General features: G+C 42.0%; 1 protein-coding gene across 1 annotated transcript in view; it reads right to left on the bottom strand.

The window, feature by feature from the left end:
* RTCB (RNA 2',3'-cyclic phosphate and 5'-OH ligase) overlaps positions 1-21,448 on the bottom strand; it is a gene marked incomplete in the record, with an annotated part of 159,070 nt that overhangs the window by 36,627 nt on the left and 100,995 nt on the right. Inside the window, 2 exon segments of the mRNA XM_044087476.1 lie at positions 5,161-5,336; positions 13,425-13,584. Coding sequence (XP_043943411.1) covers positions 5,161-5,336; positions 13,425-13,584 — 336 coding nt within the window.

A 21,448-nucleotide genomic window follows, 5' to 3' on the forward strand; every position in this document is an offset into this window, starting at 1 on the left:
ACCCATGTCCCTGCTGGACAGGGGCTTTGGGTGCTGACTTGTCTAAACATGGGCTAAACTCTTGGCTAAGCTTATAAGGGCCTCAGGGCCAATAGCCTAGTAACTTCCTATGATCCTATGAATCTAATATCAATTTGGACAGGTTAATTCAAGCAACACAAGGGAAACTGTCTAGGCTTAAAATGTCCAGCAGGGGCAGCTAGAGTAGTACTTGCCTATGAATTGCACACAATACACCCAGAATGTCAAATCTGGATCCTGGGCTACCTCCCAAACTTGCAATTCTAACCTGCATAACAGGTAGGAATAGTTACCCTCATTGTTGCTGATGTGCCACAACAGTGGTGGTGTCTGAAATGTACAGTTTAGGATCCTCTGGGCCCAAATCTTCTTGATGGGTTACAATACGACAGCCACCATTCCAAGTCACTGATGTATCCTTTTCTGGCATCAGTGTCTCAAGCCCTGAACACTCAAGTCCCTTGCATCCTTTCTTCAAACTGTGGCAGATAAATATGGGGTGACAGGTTGTACACAGAGCCAATTTGAATAACATCAAATTGAGATTTACCTCAAATATCCACCTTATACAAGATAAAAAAAAACTGAACACTCCAGAGACTGGGTGCACTAAAACCCTTTGTTTTACAGATATCACTATAGCTTATTGTGAAATACTGCTAGAGGAATCATTAGTATGCAGGAAGACACAAATGCAAGAACTCTCAATTTCCCTTGCAGTCATGATGTTGCTCAGATTGTTTGTAGGTGTTCTGGCAAGATTACCTTGTCCTGGAAAAGAAAGGATGACCTAGGTTCATCAACACCCTTAATTACACTTGCTTCACTACAGCCTACCCTAGTAGGTTTAGAAAGTGACTTAGGTCTTTGAAACATGCTAGGATGAACTGTAGAGGCTCCTACATTTCTTACAGAGACAATCCTTAAAAATTAGACAGCTATCTTGGTGGAGGTAGCTATAAACAGCCTTGGTTATGCAACAAATTACTGGAGCAAGCACTTTGTGAATACCCTGGATGCCACAGACAAGCAAAAGGGCAAAAAGGCAAACCAGTAGGGAGCACCACACATTTCAAATCTTATCAACCTTCTATGCTCCTCTGCAATGGGAATGTAGAGGAAGTTATCCGTTAAACCCAAGGTGACTAAGCCAGAGGGGAAAAGAATAAGGTGGCGGCCCTGTGGCATTTTGAATTCTATAAGAATTCACAAATCATACAAGGTCTAATTAAGGTCTCCAAATTACTTTTCTTGACATTAGAAAAGTTCTGGCAAAAATCATTACTCTCCATGTGTTATGGCGAGTTAGTAAGTCCTGCTGCACAGACGGACCAAGTGAATTTGTTCCCTGGGAAATAGGGAAATGCCTGAGAATTTGAGCTTTCTGAGAAAGTGGAGATTGTACCCCCATTTCAGAATACTTGGGGCACACTGCTCCTGGATGACAACATTCTACTCCCTCTCAAAAAGGCCCATGCAGCCCCCCCCTGCTTCTATGTGAAAAGTGGGTGAAGGGGAAGTGGGGTTGGATGGCTAGGGTAGGAGTTTTAGAGAAGAGGAGGGCCAAGCCTGACAGTCATAGCTGTTCCCTTGAGCTGCCATGGCTTTGAGGGCTCAGGCCTGCCCTTCTGTTCTACTGGTCATTTTTCCTGTAGCATATCGTCTCCTTGTGCAATTCACCTTTTACTTGTTTTGGTTACAGAAGTCAAAGCTTGGTAGGCTATTCTGCAAATTTAACTTGGGAATGCGGAATGCATAATTTCACCTCCCTCCAATCTTTTCAAGAGCTTTTCAGCCGGGGGGGGGGGGGGGGCGTTGGGTGCAATGAAGAAGAGGACAGCCATTCCAAAAAGTACATCTAGGCACTACACATCCAAAAAACATGGGCAGGGGCTGGGTCTTCACCCAGGTATGTCTGCAAATCATTGTCTTGGCAACTATTGCCCTGCAAGATCCATCATAGCCAAATTCCTGCAAAGTTTGGTAACCTGTATATTAAGACTGCATAGTACAATCCCCTCCCCATCAAGCAGTTGTACATGATAACATCTACCTTAAACTTCAGCTGAACTAGCAGAAACTGATCATAGCAGAAACTGATCACTGACAGCATGGCAGTTAAGGGCTCTAAAGGCCTAAGTAACAGAAGTGTACATCTTCCTAAAGAGATTGAGTATCTTGCTTCATGGTCACTAGGGTAAGGATACCTGGATGGACCCCTACAAGAAGCATAGAAGGAATCTGGCTCCATTAGTGCACTGATAAATCTCACTAGGGTAAGGATACCTGGATGGACCCCTACAAGAAGCATATACGGAATCTGGCTCCATTAATGCATCGATAAATCAATCTGCCAGTAATTGAAAGACTAGTCACAGCATGTGGCAGAGTCTTGTGCAGGCCTGTAAAGCCTCTACATCATAAACTGGGCCTGTGAGAATTCCTTTCAAGGCTTCTTTCATCCTGTGAAGCGCATCTGTTAAGGAGATGCACTTCAGTGGAGGAGAAAAAGAATAGGACACCCTCTCTGTCAGATTCAAAAGTATGAGGGAGGAAATGCAACTGTTTTTAAAATGTCAACTTGTCCCATCTCCGAATATAGGGTGCCCAAATTTTCTATGGTTATGTTCAAACTTTAATGGGAGCCCCTAACACCATATGAATTTGCAAAGCAGACTGCATAGATTTCAGAAAACTCTATATCCTCAGCCAGCCAGGAAAGATCCTGCAATGAAGATTGGGAAGCAGAAGGGAATGAGGCAACACCTAGCTTAAGTTTAGACAAACTGGCAGGTATCACTTTGGTTTGGAGGTCTTGGGCCTCAAGACCACAGCGGTATCCACCTCAGCAGCCTCATGTCACGGGCGGATGTCCTAGCCATCTATTTGGTTCCACTAACCTCCTCACAAAGTAGCAATGGGATACTACCTTCCCCTTCACTGATAACTGCATACGAGCATCAGTTCCACTAGCCCTCAAGGAAGTCTTCAGATCAAAAACACTACAGATTCAGCCCACACTTCACCATAACCCAATATAAAGAAAGGATTTTTTTTTTTAAATGATCACTGACTCAAACTGATCGCTTAAGAGGCTTCAGAAGTAGCAGACTCTTGAGCATGGGTCTATGAATGTCCCTCTCCAACCCTAGTACTGTCAGGACTAGAGCCACCCACCATTTCAGAAAGTTGTTACCCCTACATTTCTCCCTACAGTGCTTATGGCTTTGATGAGTGGCTAGCAAAGGCCTGAGCAGATAACATGGTGGACTGGGACCAAGCTCACGCCTTCTTTTAGCTAGGCAGCCTCGGACAGATTCATGTAACTCTGGATTTTCCTGTTTGAATCTAGCATATAGTGTAAACAATAGTATATGTGCTCTAGGCTTAGAGCAAACAAGCAAAAGTAATGAAAATCTGTGTGTGGAATTTGCTTGCTAAACTAAGATGATCTCTTCAAAGCCACTATTAGACTTCTATTAAACATGTGGCTTATTATTGGTGATCTTTGTTTTTATAGATTTCTCCAACAGGATACTTATATGGACTCCAGGAAAGAGGCCAATGCACAGGACTGATGACACTTTGCAAGGGCATGTGCTTTCCAAACCAGAGAAAGATCTGAAGATGGTGTTGGCAGATGCCTCGACACCCTGACATCCAAGTGGGAGAGAGTAATTTGAAGCCAGGAGAGAAAAAAAGCACTACAAAACAAGACGACTGGTCTCTTTAAAGGCTAGAATCCCAGAATCCAAGACTACACCACCAAACCTGCATATGACACACACATCACTGAACATTTTTTTTTGGGGGGGGGGGGGGGGTTGCGATACGTTCCAACAGAGATCACTCTCTCTCTTCTTCCATTGACTGAATGAAAAGTATTATGCACAGGCAGCGGTGTTTGGTATGGGGACCTTTATTTTCTTACTCTGCCACATAGTAACTACCTACCCTATGTAGGCCTGTGACCACATTTCCAACCACTGCAGGGCTCTTTCAAGTCTGGGAAATGATTTCTACCAGCTACAGTGCATCTTCTTGACCTTCCAAGAAGGCAAAAAGCACAGAATGCAGTCTCCATAAGAAAGTAATTCTATTCCTCTCAGGAATCTTGTGCTGGAAATAAAACCAAGACGCAAGGTAAAAAATTGCTCTTCCTCCTCAAAAATTTGTAGCACTTCTGTTACTACACAGGTAGTATCTGAACTTTAACATTTATTAATGCAACAACGATTCATGTGAACAAGCCACTCATTTAAAACTAGGGAAAGAATTCAAATAGGGATGCAAAGATAATCATTACCTGCCACTACTCAAGTGTAGCAGTGCATGGATATAAAAACCGCTATCATTATGCCATGCTGAGAATCATGTTCTAATGGGCTAAAACAATGGAGTTGCATATTTGCTATGGAATACAGTACAACTGCTACAGCATCCACCTATGAAATCTCTCCAACAAATGTATGGCACAAGATCACACCTGAAACTGGGGACAATTTTTTGGCATATTCCCTCAGTTAACAGCAAAAACTAGAAGCAAAAGTCAATACTGATGCAATGAATTTGGGAGCAGTGTCATATTGTCCACACCAGTTATTTACCCTTTCCCAACAATGACAATTAAATGGAAGTTCTAACACCTTTCTAATTATGCATCACTTTCTCTTCTTTTTACATGTGTACTTGCAGCTCAATTGCCCAGGCTGTGGCTGGATAGGGTAAATTCATCAGCCCACTTACTTGGTGAATAAATAGCAAATAAAGAAATAACCACACATGAAATGCTGCACCTAAAATTAACTTCTGAAAGAACCAAGCCAAATGGAGAATGAATCTCTCCCACTCAGCAGCATTTTTATTTCCACTTAAAAATGTATCTTGCCTTAGTCTGGTACTAAGATTACAAGATTGAAGAGAGAATATGTGCCCACTCAGCAGCATTTTTATTTCCACTTAAAAATGTATCTTGCCTTAGTCTGGTACTAAGATTACAAGATTGAAGAGAGAATATGTGCTTGTGCATGGATCACAAATGCTCATTTACATACAACACTACCCCTAATGTATCAGACCAGAAACATAAGGTAATTCATCCAGTCATAGTTGGACAGCAAGTTAATTCTAAGTACATACCTGACGGCTTAGGAAAGTCATGGAACTACGATTTACCCAGGCATAGTTCCCTGCTGCCGCCATGCCCTTTAGGTAGTCCTGCCCCTCATCAGAAAAGATTCTCGCACATGCCAGTTGCCTGTCATTAACAATAATCTTATCTCTCTTCATTGCTTTTTCCATAGCCACCAAAGCATCTGCAAGCAAAGAAAACACAGATGAATAACTTTAGAAAAATCAAACCAACACCTAGCCAACATCAAAGTTATGTAAACCCCTTAAGGAAGGCTAACTATTCTATTTGTGAATTACACTCTAAAGGCTGCACTACAACCCAGTAACTTACGGTAGTTTACTGGATAATCACCACAGCAAGAGGGGCTATGGTCTAACTTGTAGGACAAAAAGTGCTGACATTTTTGTACATCACAGAAAATCCCAATAGAAAAGATCCATCAAATTTAGTTTACTAAACTACAAAACACATGCACCAAAACAATTTCTTACTCTGAAGAAAAACAGTGCAAGACGACAGATATGAAAGCAGACTTTTGACAAGATCTGTACTAATTTCTAGTTCGTGGCAGCAAACACTTCCATACACCACATATTTATGTGCATGATTTCAGCAAGAGAGAGACCTGTATTCTAAAACAATTCTCTCTTACTCACCAAATTCAGGTCCCCGGATTACAATAACCATTTGGTGTCCCCAGTCTATTACTAATGAACCAGCTTTCTACTTCTGCTGCTGTAAGGTCCTCTCTGCAGCTGTCTCTGGTAACACGCACAGCCTAGTCCAGTGATGATGGTCTCTGGTTCTAATTTCCCAGAGTTGCCTTCTTGCCAAGAAACTAGCTCAAAACCTAATCCTTCAAACACCCATGATGGGCACTGCCACCAGGCAGCAGCAATCTCTCCCCTCCCTCTAAATACTTTGTATTCAGGACTAGCCCTTTGGTAAGCCAGTGAGAATCTGTGAGGAGGCTTCCCTGCCCCATCCCCCCACTCCAGATGTCCACAGACACAAGTTGACAGCTGGTACATGAAGACAAAATCCTACTGTAGTCAAACCCTGGTCACCGACAACTGAATCAAGTCACTATGCAGGCTGCCCCTCAACTTGTAGAATACAGTCAGGCAGACAGCATGGCTGAGCAAAGATACTACAGCAGCAGACATGAAAGGGAGCAGAACAGCCAAATCGTGCCACCTCATACTTTTAGTTTGCTGTTAACGGCAGATTTCTGGAAAGAAAATACTAAAAAACACTGTATAAAAAATGGCATCCAAGATAGTGCATCCTGCTCACCAAGGATCTACCACTCTCGCTCCTGCTTTAAGAGGTACAAAGGTGAAACCTTCCTTGCTGTACTATCCCCCTCCAACAACCTTCAGTTTTTATTTGCACATGACATTAAGCAGCCTACCAGAACTACTAGTAAAGATTTATGTTCAAGTTTGTATGGGTTTCAAGGGCAACAAACTGCAACAGTGTGACCGTAAAAAACGTATGCAATATCAGTTATGGATATGAAAGTCTGCTCTACATACCAAATACAGACAGCAAAATGGTTAGACTTTCTGGGGGGAGGGGGCTTTTTTGGATCAGTGTTCCCTGAAACCGTTCTTGCACTGGCTGCCTAACTGGCCCATTAATTCCACTACCACCAAGGTAAGGGTTGAACTAATCAGGAGAAGTAAGATCTTTACATGAGAACTAGAGTGTATTAAGTTGTCATAACCCCTTAAGAGACCGGCTGTGTGCTGACAAGAGTGCAATGGGGCACAACAAGGCTAACATCCCAGCTCAGTGGGCCTACAATGGTCACATATTGTCCATCTGGAATCCCATCTTTCAGGTCAGCTGGTGTGAGCCTGACCATGCTCAGATTTCATCATTGGAAAAACTGTAGTCTCGTACCTCTCAGTACCTCCCCTCACACTTGTTGGCTCTCCTGAACCCCATTTACCCATGTCATTTGATAATATGTATGCTGGTATACCACCAGTCTCTTACAATATCAAAAAATTAAAATAATCTGAAAGAAAGAGCATACTAGCACAGCTCCAGATATGAAAGCAGACTTTTGGCAGTATAATAAAGGGCTCCAACAGAATGCAACAATGAAGTGTGCGACACAGCCTTTCTGTAAGACTTGGAGTTTTCACAATTAGTAGCATGTGAAGCAGATGTTATGTTGTGGTGGCAAAGATGGAACTTCTGAAGGTTACAAAGGAGCACACTAGAGGCAAGACTCAGGTAGTGATGGAAGACTTCAAATCACTTAAGAACAGTACATAAAGAAAAACAATTAAGAGCCACCTCTGAAATAATTAACTAAATTCTGGAAAAAGGTATATGACCCATTAGAAAAATCTTGAAAATACTGAAAGTGAAGCAATGTAATGCTCCGTACTAACTTATGTTAACCAAATAAAATCCTTTGGGGACAACAGTTTGGACCACACCACTGTCACCCTGTGCTAGTCTGAAAATGTTATGCCTCAAAGTCGCCCATTCTCCTGCATCTATCAGCCATCCTCCACCATAAGATGGAGACCATGCAGTGGGCCCAGAAGCCTTCTCCACTTAAAGGATCAATGAACACACATTTTTATCCAGTTTCCATTACCACCAAAGCTGGCTTGGCTTCTCTTGAACAAAAGGTACCTAACCAAGCTGGAGGGGCTGCAATCAGAGCACAGCCCCTACAACATGTAGCCTGATATGTTAAGTACAGTTCAGTTTTAAAACTATCCTAAACTCACAGTATCACCTACATGATCTGGCTATAACATGCCTATGGGCAATGGCTATTTCAAAGGTTTCAACCAAACACCTTGCTACACAGCAAGTCTTCCAACCAAGTAAATGTAAGATCCGGTATATAGCGGATCAGAGGCAGAAAAGTTAACATATTAAAGCAGTGGGAAAAAAACACTTGTCAAAAGTAGGAGACACAAATACTTAGCTTAAAAGCCAACATTAATGTAAGAAAAATTCTGCAGCAGAGTATACACAGATTACTTTACAGTTGCTTGGGAAACCTCTCCCCTGAGACAAAGACTTTTATTGACCCACTGAACAGTTTTTTTTTTTTTTTTTTTTAACTTCGGAGAGCAAATGAATAAAGCTCTAAAAAATGTTAAGTTTCCATAAAAGGGGAAAAAGTAATAAGTAATGGAGTTTTCTGATAGTTTTGTAAGGCGTCATATATAAAACACACTAAACCACTGTGATGCTAGGAGCTGTGTAAGTGAAAAATCAAAGGAGACAAGGTTTGACCTAGATCCATAATGATCAACTGCAGACAAATGAAATCACAAATCCGACAAAAACTACCCAAAATTACAAGTGACAATACGCGCACTCTAATACAACACAGCAAATATTCAACATACTAAGTCATCACAGACAATTTAGGCAGGTAAGGTTATCTGTGCAACAAGCAAGCAGCAACAACACACAGTTAAACATTCTTTCAAAGCAAACCTAGCCCTACTGGAACAGTTTAAAATATGGACTCATTTCATACAAGAGGTAAAACCTCAAATCGGACAACTTGTACGAATAAAATCTGATGTGGGGGAAATTATACTTATAAAAGGCACAATTCCAGACCAACTGATCATGCTTGCCCTGCATCATACAAACAACAAAACAAATTTAATGCTTCCAACAGTAGAAGATTAAGCCATTTCTATGCAGTCCCAAGTTAGTCTCTCCCTAATAAATGGGAAATGGCCCACATACACCAAAATTTCTACACATTCTGCCCATCCAAAAAAACATCAGGCAGCAGCCACAGATATAAATCTTGTTTTAAGGTGCTGTCAACTATATTTTCCCCAAAAAATAATGTCACCTTTCTTGTTTCATATGTTGCAATTCCATTAAAAATATTCTTAGGGATGCAGAAACCTTATGACAGAATCTGGGCCTGGATCTTTGCATGCTTTTAAGGATGTCACAACTAAAACCAGTTGAACTACATGGACTTGCATAAGCTTCCTCAAAATCAAAAGAAAGTTAATTTTAACAGTAAAATCTAACATACTGAAGTGCATTAACTTCATATATTAAATTGGAGTGGTTTTCAAATTCTGAAAAAAAGTCTACTCTACTACACTGAGTAAAGTGCTAAAATTCTTGCTCGCAGAAGGTTTTTGGTCTAGTTGGAGTAGCTTGGATAAATTTCATATGTGGAAAGAGACTGGTTAAGTCATTCAGGCTGTTACTGATCAAGCTGAAAAATCTGAGCTTCAAAATCCTAGCCAATATGTAAAGAGATGCTTCAGAAGTCTAATTTGAATAAAAAACAACTTTAACATGTTAATCTAATGATCTTTAAAGGGCATACAGTAAGACTCAAATCAAAATCAAGACAATTGTAGTGCTTTATGGTCAGAATATCATGCAATTACAAGGTACTTCCCATGTATGACAGAAAGCATAAGACCCCATGAATTCCTTGGTGATCTACTGTACAGCTTATCAGTTTAACTATTCTTTGACAATTTCTTTAGCAAAATTGATCCACAATTAAGGTGGCAGTAGCATAAATGCTTGATGATAAAGACACCAAGCCTCAATATCCAAAACAGATGCTTTAAAAAGGTCTCAAACTGACAAGTGTAAACCCTTGCTTTTCTAGTAGAAAGCAGAAAACAAAACATTACAGCTAACTTTACACAGCTCTAACAGCTTACAGAAGAAAAAATGCTGTATACCAGAGAAGAAAATATTATCCTTATTAGGTTCCAAACTGACACTTAAAATTCTGCAAATGTTTTTCCAGTGCACAAGCCTAAACTGTACACAAACCAGAAGCTAATCCACTGAAGCCGTAAACAATTAACTGCTGCTAAACATGAATTAAATTTAAAGTAGTTTCTCTCCACTTACTGACATTCTTTACCTAGCCAAAGGAAAGTACAGTTGCATTAGGAACTTCTTTGTAGGTGTTGAGAGTACATTTTGGTTTGCAGCCACCACTTCCGCAATCCTGGCTGCAGGAGCCTGTCCACTGGTCTCACATTCAGAGCTTTAACTTCCTCCAACCCAGTTCTGGCAAAATCTCATTCAGACAGGTCATTGGGGACCTTAGGGAGGGACGCCAGCTTCTGAATTTTTTTTTTGGCATGCAGGCTAGACTAGTGCACCAATATGACTTATCCCTGGAACATCTGTCGATGCATGAAGTCTCAATCTACCTCTGCAGATCTTAGGCAATGTCAGAAGAAGCAGGGAGACTGGTGGGAAAATACAGAAGCATTTGTACATGTTATTCACTGTTAAGAGTCACTTTTGGGAAGACTCTTAAAATGTAAAATACCAAACAGGTGGCTGACCCTGAATGGGCCATCAGCAGAGCAGGCACAGGAGAATGGATGTAGTAAACTCTGTCCAGGATGCAAAACTCAAAACTGTGTTTGGTTTGATACAATCACAAGACCAGGTATCCCCTTTCAAAGCTGACTAGGTATCAACTCCACTGATGAATGATGAAGTGGTTGTTGATGCTCTAGGAGTGTTTGCCTCAATAGTTTTACACTGGATTCCCATGGAGAAAGATTAAAAATCCAATACAGTGGGCAAAACATTTTTCAACAGTTTGCTCAGTCAGGTTTCCACTCCCTGCCCTTTGGAAAGGGGACAAACAGCAGACAGAATCTCAGTTGTTTATGCATCTCCAAGGAATGTTAAATCCCGCCCCCCACAGTTCTGTAGGGTTTCATCATAGTACTCTGCCACATTAGATATTTGATAGAGTGGAGATACTCAGCCCGCAGACCTATAAGGCCCAGTGGAGTCCTCTGGCACCCTAGCCACCTCCTCCTGTCTTGGAGATGTCCAGGTGGATGTAAAATGCTTGGTGCACTGTTGCAGTCGTAAACCGTGCCACAAACTGCCCCCCTCAGGAGGTTCCCCAAACACCAGCCCACCCTTACCATTCTCTCAAAACCAGTCTAAGCTGTCATAGGTGTGTACTAGGCTAACGGCCCTGGAGCCTATATAAGCCTATCCCAATAAGATTCCCTGGCATCATGCCACCCAAAGTTAGTTCCCAGTGCCCCTGTCAAGCAAGGCCACTGAAGTGATCCCCGGGTGAACTTCCTATTGCCCATCAACTCATCAAGATTTCTCTTAAAGAGGGCCAGTGAAGTGCTCTGCTTGACGTGAATGGGAAGTTTGTTCCAGAGTATGGGAAATCTCTGGGTTACGAACCTGCCCCTCCAGCATGTTCTTTTTATTGCGGCAATGAGGTTTAGGTCCCTGGAGCGTGTGGCATGGAGGGATTGGGATTTCTTTAGTTGTAGCATATTTAGCAGCTCTGGGTCAGACATGGCTTTGTAGGTCAAGCAGAGACTACCTCTAAAGTAGGCGATAAGAGAGCAAAGTATAGCTGAAGTTTTTTTTTTTTTTTTTTGTATGTCCGTATAGGGCATGCAACTAAAACCAAATAAATAATGGTGATAGATATAGAACGGCTTCTTTATTTAATGTTAAGCACTTTTCATTTGTCTCAAACAGCAAACTTCTTCAGACAAGTTGACATCCTTGACGAATGTTACATTAGCCTGCATAGGGGATAAGGGAATGCCTCGCAGGACAGGATGTCCACTTATGGCAGAATAATGACTGCAGTTGTGAACCACACAATAAACATCATGTCCTTTGAAAGGAGTATATGGCAGTAGGCATTTCTGAGTTCTAGTGTTAAGTTATCTTTGAAGACTATTTTTAGACCCTACTATTCTGCGGTTATACTGGATCAATTTTGGGTGTCCTGCTGTAGCATGAGGAAACTTCTTTGAAGGGGGGCAAGGGGTTTTGAGAATGACAGAGGGGGCTGGTGGAGTCCTAGCTACTCCCTACTGGGGCCTACTGCCTGTGAGGCCCCACACTATCTTACTGAAGGCATTTCCTCTTCTGCATGCCCTTCTAACCCTTCAGCTATTTACCTAATCCCAGTATTAAGACCCTACAGCATTTTGAAAAGGAGATGTGAAATACAGTACATTGGCTTCCATGGTTTTCCCAAAGCCCTACAACCTTTTGAAAACAATGTAAGGGGGAATCCAAAAAGCAGTTCCTTTTCTAAGGAGATTTTTAAGTAGTTGTACCATCCTCAAACAAGGACCAAGCCCACAGCAGAGAGTGTTTTCTTATGACTGAATAAACAGCTTGTGTGTTCATGTAAGCACACGCACGCTTAAATTGTTGGAAAGGCACAGTGCTGTTACAGAACGTATGAGCTGAAGCTTTATACCAGGCTGGGGCAATACAGTTAGTATTAAACAAGACAATGCTGATCTGACCCATTAAAGAATACAACTCTCTGTTCATTGCCCTCAAGCATGCCACTTGAAAATATAAAACAGTTTACAAGAAAGATCGTGATGTTAGAAAGCTTGAGCTATATTTAGAAAGTCTTCAAAAACTGTTATATTTCTTGGAGGTGTCTGCAAGACAATTTTGATAATGTTCTATCTGAAACTCTGTATTTAGAATGTACTGCTGGGGACCTAACAGACTGGGGAGCAGCTACTAAAAACAGACCAATAATAAAAAAGGATATCACCCTACACAACGACTTCCCATGACTATGGAACAAGCTTAACCTAAAGCTTAACCTAAAAAGCAGAGTCTGTCAATCTTTAACTTCCTCCAAAAAATAAATTATACATAGCCTTTATGAAACATTTGTAGGAAAACAATACCTTGTCAAATTGCCCTATGGATATGCATATTTAAAACTAAACATCAGAACAAACAGTACTAAAAAGCCCAAATATTAATGCGGCAAATATAAAATCAAATATAAACCTTTTACCACAAAACGATCTGGAGCTTTATAAAAAAAACCTTCAGAAATCTCAGTTGAGTTCTAATGTTCTTGACATTCTGTCCCCTTTCATTTACTTTTTTCCTCTGATAAAACAAGTGAATGGTACTGAAGAGGAAACCTACAGGCCAGTATATAAGCCATAATCTCATCTGATCTATAAGCAAATGGGATTTAATTTCTACTTGGGAGAATGGTTATGAAGTCAGTTGACTTACCATTATCCACTTGATATGGGGGGGGGGGTGCTTTCAGAAAGTTCTGCTGGTTTGAGTCCAGTTATATAATATTTAAATGAAACCAATTACTCTGCAATGCTTGTGGCATACCACCACTCCAGTTTAAAAAAAATATATATATATACATACATACATAAAACAGAGTGTCAATTCCAGCATGCATTTCACATTAACTCAAGTGACTGGACTTTACCTGTTGCAACCTGATGTCCCAGACCTCTGCTGCCACTGTGGATCATTACACACACTTGCCCTTTGTGATCAATGCCCATCTTCCTTGCAGCGTACGTGTCATAAATGTCATCCACAACCTGTATTTCTGCATAATGGTTCCCTGCTCCAAGGGTTCCCAGCTGAAACAGAGTTATTCTAATGTAACACATTTTAATAGAAATGCATGGGAAATACAGGCAGATACAAATGGGCATTCATTACATGCCAGTGCATTATATTGTTACAGTAGACTGTCCACATTTTTTTCCAAAGCAGCTAATAATCAGAACATTGTTCAAAAACATATTTTTGAAAACTCATCCACTACATTATCCAATATATATACACAGTCACCGACAAACAAATCTGTACTGCAGTGGTGGTACTGCGGTAGCGTTGTCGCCTCACAGTTAGACGACATCCTGTTCGATTCTCAGCTAAAGCATCTTCTGTGTGGAGACATGCGTGAATGGGCATACCTTCGTTGAAGGTTGTGCGTCAGAGCTGGCAACTCGGCACGTAAAAATCTACTGCCAATCATTAGCGGACCAGAGTTCTGCTGTGGCGACCCCTAACCGGGAAAAGCCGAAAGACACAACAATCGACAAACAAATCTATTGCAGACCTCAATAAGAAAAGCCTGCCCAACTAAAACCTAACAAAAATCAGGAGGACAAGGACATCAAAAATATTACTTACGATATGCTTGGCCTTTGAAATACTGTCTGCAGGCTACAAACAAGAATTCTAATAAACTATTCAAAATAAAGGGGTAATTACAACACTACCATTAGAGTGTGCAGCCGTTATAAACATGAACTGCTTTAACCATACAGGCTGTTACATTCAAGAAGGCAAGAATAAACTTAAGAATTCTATACAGCATAACTTCAAGGCTAAGAACACCATTACTATATTGCCCATTTCCAATACCCACTTTATCTAATTTATGGTTTAAAAAACCAAACCCTATCCCAGAATCAAGAAAAAGGCATAAAGGAGCTGTCAGTCTTAAATAGGCTACCAGTCCACTCACCATGCAACCACAATGTACACAGTACTTTTATTCTACAGCAGCTATAATTCACTTACGAGTCTGTCACGCAAGAGAAACAAACCCATCACAACAATCCATAAATTTACTGAACCTACACAGACTTGCATCCATGGCACCTACTAGAAAACTGAACTTCTGCCAAACTTCACAAAAGAGTGGGACTTCCAAGATGACTACATACTGAGTAACAATTTAGTGCCCTTTCACATCACCGTTGCATATTCTTGAAAGGAAGGAAGGATGTCCCATCCTGGGCAGCCCATCGCTCAGCCTATATTGAAAAGCTTGAAAGGATCTTGTTTGCATCATTCATCCTACTTATGCGCCTTGCACAGAATGCTGGGCACAAGAGAGACACAGATGCAACTACCTAGAACTTCTTTTGCCACCAATTCGAATGCCATTTTTGACAGCTGTTTGGAATATTTTGTTGCTGTTCTGACCACTTAGAACACCGGATAAGTGCCCCGCTGGCGTTATTTTTATTTATTTTTTTTAAAATGTTTCCATCTTGGTCTTGTATTTATCACTCGTCATCCAAGAGGTGAAAATGTCAGTGTGGGAAGGCAGATTCCTATAAGGATCTTCACGATCAGTGTCTTTTTTGTTTGGGCACTTCCTACGACCATCTCTTGTTTGGGCACCTCCTACGACCATCTCTCTTGTAGTATCTTAAGGCATTTGTACCCAAGACAAAAGCTGTTGGTCTTCCCTGGCCATTTATCTTGAAAACCAATGGCTTAGACAGTTGGGAATAAACGGTTCTGCCATGGTATCGAGGGCTGAGATACTATTTGATAAGAAGGCAGCCAAGAAGTCTCGGCCGGATTCTTTGGCTGTCCAACCTCCACCAGATGTCCCTCTAGAAGCAGGTAATAGCTCTGTAGGTCTTTCAATAATTTAGGTACATTGAGTAGTACTAGGCTAACTGCTTTTCTAGGCATTTTTAACCTAGCCAATTACCCCATGGGAGAATCAAACCATGCACCTTATGTTTGTAAGGTAAACACTTTGGTATAATGGTTAAACTCCCTCCCTTTACACGATTCCTCTGCCATGACCCCACCAGAGGCTGGCATAGATCAGTCTTTTTCACACTTCCTCGGAGGCTTTGCAGGAATCTGTAAAGGGGAACCGCAGCTGATTGAGGGTCATAGAGGGACGCTGTACATACTGGTCAGGGAGGGAGGTCCATGTCTCGCCAAGGGTCAGAACCTCCAGTGTTTAAGGCTAATGTTCCCAAGACATGACAAACTGAAGCAGGTTTTATCTTGTCCTAGGGATCCTCAAAGGAAATGGCAAGAGTGTACTCTGGGCTTATTCTCTGCCTTAATGGCCCTAAAGCCTCATCAAGGGGTTTCAGTACTCGCTCCTCCTTGGACCTCTAACCCTTCTAAATCGTTTAGGGAATCTAATTCCCCAGATGAAAACTCCCTGTCTGGTGATAGATCTTTGTCCTATTCTTCACAGATGCCTTCAACTCTGGCTTATTAGTGCCGAGGCAGAGAAGTCTGCTAATCCGGAGTCTCCTTTTGAGGAATTGTCCTTTGGGGATGCAAATGGCTAGGATGATGGAATTCTTTAAGTGTGATTCTTCTCAAGTGTTGAATATTCAAAGATATTATGGGCTGCTTCAGGTGGATACTCCTAAACCAGTCGCAGTTCCTCCTGTGTTGGTCACCTTGTTAGACACGTTCACTGCTGCCTCCAAATCTCCTGATTTTCAGTCTCCTGCTCCTAAGAAACCTGAGGTCCCTGAGAATTGTCCGTTTTTATTTAAATGGCCTTCTGCTGATCCTGCTGTGGTGTCAGTTTCTTCTGACCAGCCTCCTAAACTTGGGCCTTCTGACAAGGATAGCAAGCAATGGAGAAGACTGACAAAAGTTTACAATGTTGCTACTTTGGCCTTTTGGGCTATTAAGTACCAGACCCTCATGACCAAGTATGCCTTAGCCTTGGGTAGCTCAAGCTTGTCAGGTTCTTTGCCTTCCCTTATTGTGATGGCAAATCCTCTGCTTTTATCTTTTTTAGGTTCTGCTTCTCAAGTGGCTTAGGGCCGTGGCTTTTGAGTCTGTCATAAGGTGTTATTCTTGGCTTTGTCTCCAATCTAAGGCCAAATTGTTGGATGCTCCTTTGGATAATACTCTTTTTGGGACTGATGCTGCTGACTCGAGTCTCCTCAAAAGAGATGCAAAGCCTTGCAATACCTTAAAAACATTTTTGGCTCTCCTATCCCAAATGTTCCAGAGGAATTATCCTTCTAGATCTGCTTTTGTTTGCCGGCAACTCCACAAGGCCTCTAAGGGCAGGAGGGGTGGGAGGCAGGCCCCCTCTTGCTAAGGCTTCAGATTTCTGAGACTCAAAACAGTTTCCCTTGTTTGGTAAGCCCATTTCCCTTTGACAATTCACCCCCCACCCACCCACTTTTAGACTAGGTTCCTCAGTCTTCAAAATTGGAATCTCCTCACTTCAAACTCTTGGGTTCTTTCTATCATTTGTCAGGGTTACTTCATGGTAAGAAAATCTCTCCCTCCTTTTTTTCTGGGATTTCTTAACCTCCTCTAGAGCAACTTACTCATTTTCTGGAGGTTCTCTGGTCCCTGATGAACAAAGGACCATTTGAGCTGCCACCCCCCTTTCCCAAGTGGGAGGGGGTTTTATTCCAGATGTTCCTGGTTCCTCGAAAGGACACATGGAAACTTATTTTGTATCTCGCTCTGCTCAACACCTCGGGAGATCCCTTCTTTTGGGATGTTTACTCTTCAAATGGTTTCTTTTATTAACCCAGGCTTTTCTGGTGTCCTTGGATGTGCAAGGCATTTAACCTTCATATCTCTATTCACCCTCTATAGGAAGTTTTTATATGTCTTTGCGCCTTCCTCCCATTTTCAGCTCTCTGCTTTGCCCTTTTGGCCTCCCTAGTTCCCCAAATGCTTAGCTGCAGTGATTGCCATCTACCAAGGCATTTTTCCTTACCTAGACCACTCGTTGCTTCAGGTGCCTTCTCCCAGTCGATTGTTGCATGATATGCAGTTCATATCTCTTCTTCAGAATCTGGGGTTTACCATCAATTTTCAAAAATCCGTCCATCTCCCTCTCAGGATCATGTGCATCTGGGTTGCAGGATTCAGATGGTGCAAATGTTAGCCTCTCTTCTGCCTCCAAAAGGTATGGTCACAGACCACCTTCTCTCTTCTTCCTCAGACTGCTATGCCAGCCAGGGAGTTTCTTCAGGCCTTGGAATGCATGACCTCTTCTATTCCAATGCTTCCTCTTGGAAGACTGCATATGCAGAAGCTTCAATGGTACCTCAAGTCAATGTGGCTGCAGCATTGTTGCTCTCCAAATTTCAGTGTACCTCTCCTTCCCTATCCCAAAAAGGAATTCAAGTGGTGATGCGACAGTTGTCTCAACCCATACTGGCCTTTTCAGCCTCCAGTTCCTTCTCACGAGCTGCTCACCAATGCCTCGAACCTGTGGTGGGGGACATTTCTTGGTCACCTGAAAATTTAGGGTCTTTGCTCTCCCCATCAGAAATCAAACCATTATCAACAAAGATGAGGGCTCAGATTCTGGTCCTTCAGGCTTTTGACCTCATGTAATGTCTGGGTCCCTTGATTGTGTACACAGACAACACTACACTGATGTGGTATTTCAAGATTTCATGCAACCCTGCTTGTCATCTCCTCTGCAGGAAGGTACTTCAGGCTTGGGAAGTTGCTCTCAGTTAATCACACAACTCTTCAGGCAGTATACATTACTTCATAGCACAATATTGTGGTATATTCTCTAAGCAGGTCCAAAACAGCTCACGAACAGATGCTTCACAGAGAGATGTTCCTGGATATTGTCCATCAGTGGGGTATTCCTCAGGCAGATCTTTTGCCTCCCCTCTGAATAGGCAGCTTCCCCTCTTCTGTTCCACAGTGCTATGCCATCTAGCCTGGAAAATGGATGCTCTGTCCTTTCCATGGAAGGGAATGCCTCCATGCTTTCCCTCCTCTACTTCCAAGAATCCTACAGAAAATTCATCTGGACTCCCAAATAATCTTGCTAACGACTCCCTTTTAGCTGCGACAGCACTAGTTCCCCCTCATAATTCATCTGGCCAGGGGCAATCACCACAAATTACCTCACCGGCTAATCTCCTCACAGAGGCCAAGAGGTCTCATCCATCCCCACTTGTCCACCAAAACAGACGTTGTGGGGTGATGGAGTTTTGATCCCTTTCTGGCACCTCTGAGGACATGTTCAGGGTTTTACAAGAGGCAAGGAAACCCTCAACCAGAAAATTTTATGTCCAAATGGAACAGATTTTCATTCTGGTGCCATGCTCGTAACCAGGACCCTTCAGTGGGGGATCATCCTCTATTTATGCGAGCTGCTCCAGTCTGGCTTGGCTTATTCTTCTGCAAAGGCCCATTTGTCAACCATTTCTAATAGTCTGCAATTGACTCCTCCTTTTGACTTCTAATTCTGAGGTCAAAGAATTTCTTAAAGGCATCCTGCATACAAGAAAATGTATTCCTCCTCCTTGGGGCCTTAATTTTGTTTTGGAAAAAATCGACTTAAGCTCCTTTTGAGTCTGCAATTTCTGCTTCTTTGCAACACTGCACCTAAAAACATTTTTTTGCTGGCTCTTACTTCTGCTTGGAGGGTTTCGGAGCTCTAAGCCCTTATGATCATTCCTCCTATTTTGTTTTTTCACAGGGACAAGGTCTCCTTCATACTACTCCTTTTATGTCCAAGGTGGTAAAGGAGTTGTCTTTAAAATCGGTACAGCTCCCTTCTTTTCCCCTTTTCTTCAGTCTGCTACTGAGAAGGTCCTGCATACCATGGATTTGCAAGCACAGCTCAGGTACTAGTTGGATATAGCTACGACTACTGGCAAGTCTGATCAGCTTTTTGTTTCCTTTCATCCCATGTCTTTGGGTTTGGCTTTTTCTAAGCAAACCATCTCCTCTTGGATCCCTAAGGCAATTTCTTTTTGTTATTCTTTTCATGGCACGTGTGTCTGCTGTTACAGCTCACTCTACTAGGGCTGTTGCTTCTTCCGGTGCAGTCTTCAATGGGGTGGACACTAATTCCATCCTTGAAGCTGCTACTTTGTGTTCAGTGCATACTTCTGCTACGGTTTCTGGGGCCAGAACAGGTTTTGCTGAAACCATTTTATGTGGGTTTGCTGAAGGCTCCTCTCGGTCTCCCACCTCCCTGTTTCAGCTTCTGTACTCTCGCGTCTTTCAGGAATACTGCAACAGTGATGTATATTAAGGCACAGCACAGTTGTGTAAAATCTTAACTGTAGATGTCCTCATAGTTGTTGCAGTATTCGCTCCCTCCAACCCCTTCTTTATTCTAGCTTTTTTCCTTCTGGATATGCACAAGCTTCTTTGTACTGCAAGGACTTTCTCTCCTAGGGCAATTCAGTTTTGGGTAGTTGTGTCTATATGTCCCTTTTATGCTCTACATTCTGTGTGAGGACCAGACCATAAATAGGACGTACGGTACAAACAAGATAGTTTTCAAGCTTTTCAATACTGGCTGATAGATATGCTATGCTGCCTAGGACGGGACATCCACTCTTAAGAATACTACAACAGTGAAGAGTAGGACATTTTCTGTTACAGTAAGATTTTACACAACTGTACTTTCTAACTCTCCCAGTGCGAAAAAAGAAACTCGGCAGAGAAAGCCAGTGGACTTTATTTCAGGGTAAATTTCAGTAATTGGCTAGCAACCGCACTGCCTGGATGCCATTAAAAAAGAAAGAAATACAGAGAACCTGAAAGAAAATTAACTAAAAAGTGCGAGGAAAAAACACTGACTGGGAAGAGTACTAAAGCAATTCAACAAAAAGCAGTGCAAGTTCCAGACACAACTTCCAGTAACCAAGAGGAAGTATAAACAACTGCACATAGACATGATTAAAATAAACAAAGCACTGATGGAAATATATCAACTCAAACAAAAGGCTGGAAAACAGATATTCAGATGAGGTGATAAACTGCAAAACTCAAGAGGTCAAAATGAAAAGGATGCCTGAATATGAAACTGCTCAAGAAGAGACGTTTCAAAAATAATAGAATTAGAGGACAGAGAAAGTACAGAATACCCGAGATGTTCTGCTGTAACAGTGAATCTGGAAGGAAGACCGTATTAATTTTATGAAAGCACAAATAAGCATCTGGACTGGTATTCCACAGCAGGAGCTGTTAATTAAAAGGGCACATAGTGTGTATGCTCCAAACCTGGCTAGGACTAAACACCCTAGACCTTTAATAGTAAAGATGCAACCCTACCAACAAAGAGTGGATTCCGAGAAAACTGTGGCAGAACACAGTACAAATGTGGGCGACAGCAGAGTGTCTGTGGAGAATGATTACTCACTATACTCCAGGCAGAAGTAGCAAATTTATTCCACTATTCAAGGAATGTCGAGAAGCAGGCTTGAGATTTAAACTGCTGTACCCAGCTATCTTCAAAATGGTCTTTCTTGGAGGAACAAAATTATTTGATACAGTACATGCCGAGGAGGAAATACAAAAAAGTTTGTTCAACAATGAGTGAGCCTTTTGCTTCTTGTTCTCTGGTAACAAAACCCAAAGACAGCCTGTGCCAGTGAAACCCAATGTTTCAACTGAAATGCTGAGGAGGAGGATCTGGGAGATGAACAGGAATAAAACCATTAACTTGGAAATTCACAAATGAGGGATTAAAAAGTACAGTTTTGTACCTACCATAAATGTAGATGTTCGAGGATCCACATTGCTGCAGTCCTTACTATTGGGGTAGTCCGCTGTCCAGTCGGCCCGAATACCAGAGTATAAGGCTGACGTCGGTCAGGGCGCATTAGACTGACGTCAGTACGTCAGGGTACTAATGCGCATGACCGACGTCATATCCTCAGTCTTTTCTTGCCCCAGATGTCAGAAGACCCTAAAAAGACA

This window comes from Protopterus annectens, chromosome 11.part0 (genome assembly GCF_019279795.1).
Source record: "Protopterus annectens isolate FY-2018-M chromosome 11.part0, PAN1.0, whole genome shotgun sequence".
Taxonomy (NCBI): Eukaryota; Metazoa; Chordata; order Ceratodontiformes; family Protopteridae; genus Protopterus; species Protopterus annectens.